Genomic DNA, 9,158 nt, shown 5'->3' with positions numbered 1-9,158 from the left:
CTGTAAACATCTGACATTTGTTGTGATGTAGATATGGGTCATATAATATACCTATAGGTTTTGATCTTGTTATTCCAACATCATTATAAAGATGTACAAAACTACCCAAATTTTAGGAAGATTCGCACGTAACTCCCGTTTTATTTGGAAATTAAATAATCAAATTTGTAACCGTTCCGTACATACAGTCGGCAAAAATAAAGTACCTAACCTTCAAACTCGTATACCAAACTACAATGACTACAACACGCAAACATTGAATATAACTTTGGCTATTAGCATATTGTCGTGGTTGGGTTTTACAAAAGATGACGAGGAAAAAGAATCAGAACTTATAATGACGTTAAAGAGAGCAGTTTTGTGTAAACAAAGAGAAGAATTTAAGAAAGCTGAGCAAATGCTTCATTTGGCTTTAAGGTAAGATTATGATTTTTTTATATCAGAATACTTAACTGGTCAACATCCATTAGGTTAGCACAACAGCAACAAAACGAACAAGGTATACTTTATTGTTATGATTTAATGGCAAATCTAGCATTTGATACTTATGAGTTAGATAAAGCTGAAAAGCTTTTTATCAGTGTCTTGCAAATATTGCTATCTAAAGGTACTGCGGAAGATGATTTAAAGGTATGTATATTAAATTAATAATTCACTATTGTGCTGTTAATCAATAATATAGATTGTTTTAGGTTATTCATATTAGCTTAAAATTAACTCGGATTTGTCAACTAAAAGCCAACATTGAAAGGGCTGATATAGGGTACAGATGGTGCCTTGAACAAATTGATAAGCAGAAAAATGCAAATGAAGATGCAAAAATTTTATATGGAGTTATTAATGATTGGTATGCACAATATTTACTTGATGTTGGAAATTTGCCCAAGGCTTTAGTCCATCTGAATGAGGCTTATAGAGTCTGTAATGACACAGAAGGTCTAAAAAGTGAAAAAAGTATGCTTCTATTAAATGATCTAGGTATAACAAGCTTTAGAGCAGAAGAATATGATAAAGCTGAACAATTTCTAAAGGAAGCTCTTTCTGTTGGTCAGAATTTGGAGGATAAGAGCCATTTAGGAGTAATTCATGCAAATTTAGGTTTAATTTTATTGCAAAGGGGAATAGTTAAAGAGGCTGAAAAATATTGCAAACAAGGATGGAAAATAGGTAAGTTACATTGTAATGGTTTCGTTACAATTATTTAAAGTAAATTCATAAATGCACATAATATATCAAACTTGCATTAATTAAATGTAATTATGGAACTGATACTGTAATATTTTAAAGCACTTATTTATTTAACGTATAAATATTCATATATTTTTTATTTTTAGGAAAACAGTATGATAACTTAGAGTCTGTTGAGCAATCAAACTATTGTTTAGATCAAATCAGGCTCAATTTGGGAAAATAATGATGTATGTAAAATTTTATTTAAAATGTTTGTGCAATAAAGATACCAGTAGTCATTTATTTATTATTTCATTGTTATTTGTTGATTTAAATCTTGATGGTATCACAAATATTTATAACATGTTCTTGTAAATGAATGTGAGTGAGCAACCACCAAATTTATTAATTATTTTGTTTTTATGTAATAAAGTAAAATATAGTAAATAAAGTTTTATTCATTAATGCAACCAAAACTGGTGATACAGTAAAAATTACTTGAGTAATTATTTTTGACACATAATCTATAAATGTTATGTTAATTTAAAACACAAAGTTATTCAAATTCAGCAACTAGAACCATCATTCCAACACCAACAAGCATTGCAACAATTTGTAATAGTGTGTGAAATATACTAGGCTTCTCTTCATCCAACAATTCTGGGATAACAGACACAAGAGCAATATAAATAAATCCACCTGCAGTAAATGGTAAAATCCATGAAGCAGCCATTAGCTCTGCACCATTGTGGTAGAATAATGAAATTGCTGTGCCTGTAATAACAGTTTTGAAATAATTCCTATTGTTATAATATAATTTTTTTGTTACCAGCCAGTGCTCCTAAAGCTGTGATAAGTTGCAAAAACATGGCCTTCTTTTTAGAGACACCACTTTGTAATAAAATTGCAAAGTCACCAATTTCATGTGGGACTTCATGTAAAAGTATAGTAATTGTAGTTACAATTCCTACAGTGTTACCAGCTAAGTACGAAGAACCTATTGCTAAACCATCTGTGAAATTATGACTGAAGTCTGCAGCAAGATTTAAGTATCCTGCTACTTTTATATCTTCATGTTGCTTTTCTTCTTTTTTATCTACTATAATTTATTTTATAAGAAACAGGCTGAAAAATAGGATGATAGAAAAATAATAGACAGTATGTAAAAATGCTTTGCTTTGAAAGTGCTAAGAAAATGTCTTTATTTTTCCATCTACCTTATAAATGAAGAATTGTATACCTTTTTCTTGACCTGATTTATTTGAGTCATTGTTATGAGAGTGACTATGAGAACCTTTCATAATTCTAACTGTTTTTTCAACTACCAAAAATGCTACAATTCCAGCTAAGACCCATAATCCCACCTATACATTTATTAATATATAAGTATTCCTGGATAATGTTAATAGAGTTTTAACTTACTGACATATCATGTACATGTCCATGATCTTCACTAGCACTTCCATGGCTATGGCCATGACTATGTCCATGTCCACTACCAAGATTATCATTATTACTTTCCACTGTCATTGTAGCATGAGGTATTAGATGAAGAAATGCATCTCCTAAAAGACCACCTGATGCAAATGCTAATAAAACTTTTAATAGTGGTTTTTCTTTATCAGTAGTATCTAGTGGCACTAAAAATATAAAAAAATAGATATTTTTCACAATTAATAAAAATGTATATCATGTATTACCTAAAAATAAAATGAAAAATGGTGCAGCACTAATCAGCAGTGTTGATCCCATCGCATACCACCAGATTTCCTTTGTATTTAATTGAATTGCTGGTTTTCCAGCAGGATTTATCTTTATTACTGGTTCATTGGCTTGCTTAGAATATTTAAATGCTGGATTTGGTTCAATGTGATCGTGATGATGGTGGTCATGGTCGTGGTGATGATCGTAATCGTGGTCGTGATATTCATAGGAATCTTCATAGCTTAAATTTGCCATAAATATAATTGATACACTAAATAAAAGAACTGCTTTTCGGAACATCTTAATTTTTTAAACGGTTAAATTATTACAATATAGTATTGCAATAAATTATTAATTTATTACAATATAGTAAAACAGTACAATATAGTACTTATTGGCACTATAATCAATGTAGTTCCAAAAGTGGATTTAAACGGTCAGTTTTGGTTTAGCAAAAACACTGCTTGACTGTTTTATAGGTTATTCAAAATATGTGACGTCGACAACAATTGACGAGACGATTTTAGAAGGGCGTGTGAAACGATTCGTGTGCAATATCGATGGAATAGAAAGTGCAAATTTATTCAGATAAAGCACTAATCATATTCCCTTATCTACACAACTCGTTATATTGAAAAATGTGTTTTGTGGATATTTTTTAATCAATTGTTTTATTCTGACATCTGGTGGCTACATTTGAAACTATATGAACTATATGTTGGCACGTTTAGATATCTGTAATGCCAAAATTGACATAATAAGTGAGAAACGTCAATTAAAACTGCAAGTCGCTAAAGTTACAAAGCAAAATAGTTTTTGAGGTTGTGTTTGGGCTTTTGAATAAGATAGTTTAGTAAAAATGTCTTCACGGTACGATAGAGCAATTACTGTGTTCTCTCCCGATGGGCATTTATTGCAGGTGGAGTATGCCCAAGAAGCAGTTAGAAAAGGTTCCACTGCCGTAAGTATAAATTTATAATTTGTAACCACTATAACACAACGCAGCGTTATAAAGGTATAATGTTATACATTTAAGGTTGGTGTAAGAGGAGCAAATACTGTAGTTTTGGGAGTTGAAAAAAAATCTGTAGCAAAATTACAAGAAGAGCGTACTGTTAGAAAAATTTGTTTATTGGATGACCATGTTGTGATGGCTTTTGCTGGTTTAACTGCAGATGCCAGAATTTTGATTAATAGAGCACAAATCGAATGTCAGAGTCACAAGCTAACAGTGGAGGATCCAGTTACATTGGAGTATATTACTAGGTATTCAATGTGTGGTAACGTTTACATGATTGTATTTTTTATAAAAATTTTTTCTAGATATATTGCAAGTCTAAAACAAAAATATACCCAAAGTAATGGCAGGCGGCCTTTTGGTATTTCCTGTTTGATAGGAGGATTTGATTATGATGGTGTTCCTCATTTATATCAAACAGAGCCATCTGGTATTTACTATGAATGGAAAGCAAATGCTACTGGCAGATCAGCCAAAACAGTTAGAGAATTCTTAGAGAAATATTATACACCAGAAGAGGTATCTACAGAACAAGGTAAGTTATTTGTAGATATGCTTAAAAAAATATATAAAAATTAACCCGTAATTACAGGAACAATCAAACTTGCTATACGTGCCTTACTGGAAGTTGTGCAGTCTGGCCAAAAGAACCTTGAAATTGCAGTAATGCGACATGGAGCTCCAATGGAAATGCTTGATGGAGACACAATTGAAAAATATGTTACAGAAATAGAAAAAGAGAAGGAAGAAGAAGCTGAGAAAAAGAAGGCTAAAAAATAAGGTTATAGACATATACCTTTTTTATTGTATTTTTCTGGTTAAGTAATTAATTTCTTTATAAATAAGAAAATTCAAGCCAATTGTAGTTTTATTTCTGTACTTATTCAACTTCTATTTTAAAAAGTATTAATTTAGTTACACTAAAAATAAATGTTTAAAAAGTGCTGAATGAAATTATAAAAATTAAAATCTTATAGTTATTTTGGTAGTACACTTTACCACATATAGTTGTAATAGAAATGTTCATAATTTTGATTTCGTTAAGTTACATTGAAATTGTCCTGTTAATTATTCATGTTAGTTTATTTTTCGTCATACTGTCTATGTATATGTTTATGTAGAAAGTTAAAACCTATTGATATCTATTAAAAACTATATAAAAATTGTACAAATGAGATTTTAGAGGGCTTGCAAAGGGCATCAGCAGCAAAAATAAGCAGAGGTGTCAGCATTTCTACACTGAACAAAATGAAAAAATGACTAATGGTAAATGCTAAAGTAGATTAAAGTATGTGTTGCGTACATTACGGTCAAGGCAAGTGCAGTGGAATTGGCAATACACGGAAAAAAAATTTACTGATGAATTAATAAACTGGTTAATCTACAGGAGCAGAATTTATAAAAAATGATTATTTGATTAAAATTTGACAATTAGGCTACATTTGAAGTACATATATGGGTTATAATCCTGGATATGTCGATTGTCTAATGAAGAGAGAAAGAGTTCTTCAAAGGCTCCAAGAAGAAACCAGTAAGAATAATGCCATTTATTAATTTTATTAGCGAAGGAGATCATTACCGATTCATAGACAAGTTAAGATTATTTAGTTTGAAAGCAACGGGATGCCAATTTTTGAAGTAATTATTTTCTTTCATACTGCCCGTTCAATACGTCAAAGTGATATAAGTTATTTTAAAGAACAACGCATCTAAGGCCGTAGACATACCCATTTTTTACGGTTGATGTAAGTTATGCGTCACTGTCACCGTTGAAATTTTTTGTTCTATCAATAATTATTCTAGAAACAAAAAACTTCTTATATTATAGTCTGTTCAATAAAACAATGAAAACACGTCATCTAAGTTTATGACATTAAAACGTCGCAATATTGTCGCACCAACTCGTTTTGCATAGTGTAGATATTTTTGATGCTACACTTCACAGGGTCATTTTGAATAAACTTTATTGTTTTGTCATGATGGGGCTAAAATCCAAATAAAACAATAACATTATTTCTATAGAATTTTATTTAAATAAAAAATAGTAAATAAAATTTAGACATACCACAGACACATAACATTTCTAAGAGCAAGTTCTTTTTAAAAAACTAAAAATATACAATGTATTGATATATAAAATCCTCGACACAAATATAAATAAATAAATATAACTTAATGGTAACGAATAGAGTGGTTATAGAGCAAGAAATTTTGTCACTTTCGCTGTAGCTTTAGTAATTTCATACCGAACAAATTATAATAGATGTGGTTCCGAACCATGGCCAATTTGATGAATATTTGGATATGTATTTAATTTTTTTTTCACCTTACTCGTTCCAATTCCTATCGTTGAATTTATCTGTTACACAATTCTCTCTTAGTTTGTAATATTGGGTAAACCATATTTATTCGAATACAAAAGTTCTTGCTCTGTTTTATATGTGTTGGTGACTTCGTTATCTTTGATGGTACACAATGGTGCTATTTAATGTTCATAAGACCGATTATACAATGAATTAACCGAATGTAAGTGGTGCAAACACGTAATTAGTTACACCCATTCATTTTTTATTACATGTATAAGTTAATATTGGCACAACTTCCATTCATCTCAATCTCGCTCTTTCATACTGGCTTTCGTTTGCTTCTATATACATACCTACAAAAAATTAAAACTCAGAGCTATGCAGCGGTTTTTATGACAAGTTTTGTTGTATCATCTAAATAATTTCTTAATGTTTTTGGTATAGAGACGATTGGTGAAAAATCTCATGTCGGCGGGGAAATATAACAGTCGATAAATCTCCACGCGTGGTTGTTCTCTCTTAAATTCAAGAGAAATCTCTCACACATTGTTCTAAAAGATCTTCACTAATAACTTTACGTTATGTCGAACTTACGTCAAGTTTATGCCGTGAAAGTGGTAAAATTGACGTCAGTCTTCATTTACAAAAAATGGACAGAGTATAGGTTTAATGGTGAGGGCTTCGAAATCAATATTAGCTAACATCAATATAACCATTAATATAATTATAACTAACTTTAGGTGAGAGACCTTGGTTAAGAATAAGAATCAGTCCGAGCTAATATCACCTTGAAGCCCCCGTTGTCCCGAACGAATCTAATTTAGTAAAAAAAGAGGAAAACGAAACCTTATACAATTCGTTTTATTATTAAACCTAAGAATTACTTAAATGAGTATCAAGTTATTATCTTAACATAATCTAAACGTTATTTAACATATGGCAAAGTACAGTGCTTTAAATATAAAATACGTGATTTGTTTTAGATGCGCTATATACATGACATTTCATACGAAAAGGCCTCTGGCTGGGCCGTCGCGAACACCAACCCGAAAGCTCGATCGAACGAACCATGTTATGGGTCGTTGGTTGTCTTTGGTAGGGGTTCGCTGGAGCTTCGCGCAAAACCGTATTCAACAAACATTCACAGTGAATTTCTAACGCTAATTTACCTGTATTATATATTAATTTTTTCCTAGAAATTAGTGACTTGTTCTACTTAAAACAAATTATGTAGAAATACTGCGTTATCGATATTTGCCTTAAAAACTTCTGTGCTTTACAAAGGAAGTAAACGGAAACGTATTATTTAACAATTGTTATAGAGTCAGAAACTACCCACGCATTTCCAACAATTAGAGCGGGAAAAATTAACCCTTTTCGGTTTTCGGGTGCAGAGTATTGTTATTCTCCGTTGGCAGTGAATTTAATACCGTCTATAATCAGTAGCGTCCAGTTTAAATCGAGTTTATTATTTTGGTGTGGGGGGCGATTAGATACGAACTAAATACGTGGGTGTTCATGGAAAACTGTATCAACTTCAATATCAATATTTAATAAAATTCTCTACTATAGTAATTGTTATGCTAAATTAAACGAGGGTATCTAGTAATATTGCTTCGGAAGCAAACCTCTTCCTTCACACTACACTGTGGGGGGAGGGGGTTTTCATTTTATCGATAAAAAAAGGTTTGCTCACCATTCAGCACCCGTCAAAACTTAAGTGTGAGGGTGTGGGGGGGGGGGGACAGTCTTATCATTATAAAAACATGCAACACATCGAAGCCTTAAGAGATGGTTAGGAAATACCTTCGAAACGGGATGGAGGGGAAGAAGAATGCCCTTTTCCTTGTCACGCGATGTGCCATATAGTTGTTTTATACAAATACGTTAAACCATATCGTTTACTTCAATAAAAACTGAAAACCGGTTGCGTTTTGTTTTCTGTTTTTGGTTTAAAAAAGCTACAGCAAATAATGGTAACTGATTATCGTGGTCTGCTCAATTTTTATTCAAGTAATTCGTAACTTAACCCTAATGTGATTTTTTTCTTTGGTTGAGAAATGAAGGTATTCTTTAGTTATAGGTTATAAGTTTTACTCTTCGAGTTCAGTCTCTTCCCCGGGGGCGGCGTACATGTCGGCCAGTTTGTCGAAACGTGGGCCCCATGCATCCAAATAGCCGTAGTCTTGCTGTTCGTCGTCGGTACCTGAAAATGATAGTGGCGTCGGTAATGTTGACGTTACGAACAAATTTTTAAACGCGTTTTTTAAAAGTACACATTGTAATATCAACCATTTTAATAATCTATAATAAATTATATTGCTACAAAATAAATCTAGTTATATAAATCTATATATATGTTATAAAATATGTTTATAACATAGCAAAATTGTACTCAACAACTTTCCCATTATTACAGTGTCTCTGGAGTCTTAATTAGAAAGTGAGTACCTAGTTTTTTCGTTTTGAACCAATTTTAAAATAATGTAACCTTTCTGACTGTTTGTTCAGGTACTTTTAGTTCCTCTACACGTTCTTTATGCATTTTATCTCGATTTATATTAGATATAACGCTTGTAACTTATGGTCTTTGAATATGTTTGACTGTCAGACATTAATATTATACCTTCTAAGCCGTTAAAATCTAACACCATAACAGGTCAATTAAAATCACCGGTCTACCATAATAAAACAAATTTTTTTGGCAAAATTTTTTTTTATTCAACATAATTCCCTTCAAGCGTGATACATTGACTATAGCGACCCTCCAACTTTTCGATACCATTTGTGTAGTATGATTTGTTCTTTGCTTCAAAATAGCTTTCAGTTTCGGCGACCTCTTCATTCGACGAAAATTTCTTCCCAGTGGACATTATTTTAAGATCTGAGACCAGGAAATAGTCGCTGGGGGCCAGATCTGGAGAATACTGTGGATGAGGAAGCAATTCGAACTACAATTC

General features: G+C 31.7%; 4 protein-coding genes across 5 annotated transcripts in view; 2 read left to right on the top strand and 2 right to left on the bottom strand.

The window, feature by feature from the left end:
- Positions 1–17: 17 nt before the first annotated feature.
- On the top strand, positions 18–1,621 carry Ttc19 (Tetratricopeptide repeat domain 19). The gene is made up of 4 exons (XM_076414452.1): positions 18–417; positions 471–630; positions 693–1,167; positions 1,335–1,621. The coding sequence occupies exons 1-4, from the start codon at positions 92–94 to the stop codon at positions 1,412–1,414; spliced, it is 1,041 nt and encodes a 346-aa protein (XP_076270567.1). The 5' UTR covers positions 18–91; the 3' UTR covers positions 1,415–1,621.
- On the bottom strand, positions 1,611–3,542 carry Catsup (zinc transporter catecholamines up). Of its 2 annotated transcripts, none has more exons than XM_076414443.1 (5): positions 2,871–3,542; positions 2,593–2,810; positions 2,411–2,534; positions 2,000–2,269; positions 1,611–1,944 (listed from the first exon to the last, which is right to left on the bottom strand). In XM_076414443.1, the coding sequence occupies exons 1-5, from the start codon at positions 3,172–3,174 to the stop codon at positions 1,727–1,729; spliced, it is 1,134 nt and encodes a 377-aa protein (XP_076270558.1). In that variant the 5' UTR covers positions 3,175–3,542; the 3' UTR covers positions 1,611–1,726. The 2 variants fall into 2 exon arrangements, with proteins under 2 accessions (XP_076270558.1, XP_076270559.1); XM_076414444.1 differs by having other exon boundaries at positions 2,000–2,266.
- A 91-nt stretch (positions 3,543–3,633) lies between these two features.
- On the top strand, positions 3,634–4,752 carry LOC143202721 (proteasome subunit alpha type-7-1). Its single transcript, XM_076414455.1, has 4 exons — positions 3,634–3,835; positions 3,911–4,140; positions 4,198–4,427; positions 4,485–4,752. The coding sequence occupies exons 1-4, from the start codon at positions 3,734–3,736 to the stop codon at positions 4,670–4,672; spliced, it is 750 nt and encodes a 249-aa protein (XP_076270570.1). The 5' UTR covers positions 3,634–3,733; the 3' UTR covers positions 4,673–4,752.
- Positions 4,753–5,902: 1,150 nt separating this feature from the next.
- The window catches only part of CadN (neural cadherin), a 953,627-nt gene continuing 950,371 nt past the window's right edge, over positions 5,903–9,158 (bottom strand). Inside the window, exon 39 of the mRNA XM_076414423.1 lies at positions 5,903–8,404. Within this exon, the coding sequence (XP_076270538.1) occupies positions 8,292–8,404 (113 nt within the window). The 3' untranslated portion in view covers positions 5,903–8,291. The remainder of the gene's footprint in view (positions 8,405–9,158) is intronic.

The sequence above is a fragment of the Rhynchophorus ferrugineus genome, unplaced genomic scaffold, assembly GCF_030347505.1.
Source record: "Rhynchophorus ferrugineus isolate W39M unplaced genomic scaffold, kcgeb_rfMv2 rfM9, whole genome shotgun sequence".
NCBI lineage: Eukaryota > Metazoa > Arthropoda > Insecta > Coleoptera > Curculionidae > Rhynchophorus > Rhynchophorus ferrugineus.
Note: the sequence above shows the minus strand (reverse complement) of the source record. Positions and strands in the feature narration are given on the sequence as shown.

What these genes read in the sequence shown, in the direction of transcription:
- Ttc19 (XM_076414452.1), top strand. Translation starts at nt 92, where the DNA reads ATGTACAAAACTACCCAAATTTTAGGAAGATTCGCACGTAACTCCCGT. An exon ending in ATGCTTCATTTGGCTTTAAG is followed by an intron (nt 418 to 470) that starts GTAAGATTATGA and finishes AACATCCATTAG; the next exon opens with GTTAGCACAACAGCAACAAA. An exon ending in CTGCGGAAGATGATTTAAAG is followed by an intron (nt 631 to 692) that starts GTATGTATATTA and finishes AGATTGTTTTAG; the next exon opens with GTTATTCATATTAGCTTAAA.
- Catsup (XM_076414443.1), bottom strand. Translation starts at nt 3,174, where the DNA reads ATGTTCCGAAAAGCAGTTCTTTTATTTAGTGTATCAATTATATTTATG. An exon ending in GACATGTACATGATATGTCA is followed by an intron (nt 2,535 to 2,592) that starts GTAAGTTAAAAC and finishes ATAAATGTATAG; the next exon opens with GTGGGATTATGGGTCTTAGC. An exon ending in AGCTTTAGGAGCACTGGCTG is followed by an intron (nt 1,945 to 1,999) that starts GTAACAAAAAAA and finishes CTGTTATTACAG; the next exon opens with GCACAGCAATTTCATTATTC.
- LOC143202721 (XM_076414455.1), top strand. Translation starts at nt 3,734, where the DNA reads ATGTCTTCACGGTACGATAGAGCAATTACTGTGTTCTCTCCCGATGGG. An exon ending in TTAGAAAAGGTTCCACTGCC is followed by an intron (nt 3,836 to 3,910) that starts GTAAGTATAAAT and finishes TATACATTTAAG; the next exon opens with GTTGGTGTAAGAGGAGCAAA. An exon ending in ACATTGGAGTATATTACTAG is followed by an intron (nt 4,141 to 4,197) that starts GTATTCAATGTG and finishes AATTTTTTCTAG; the next exon opens with ATATATTGCAAGTCTAAAAC.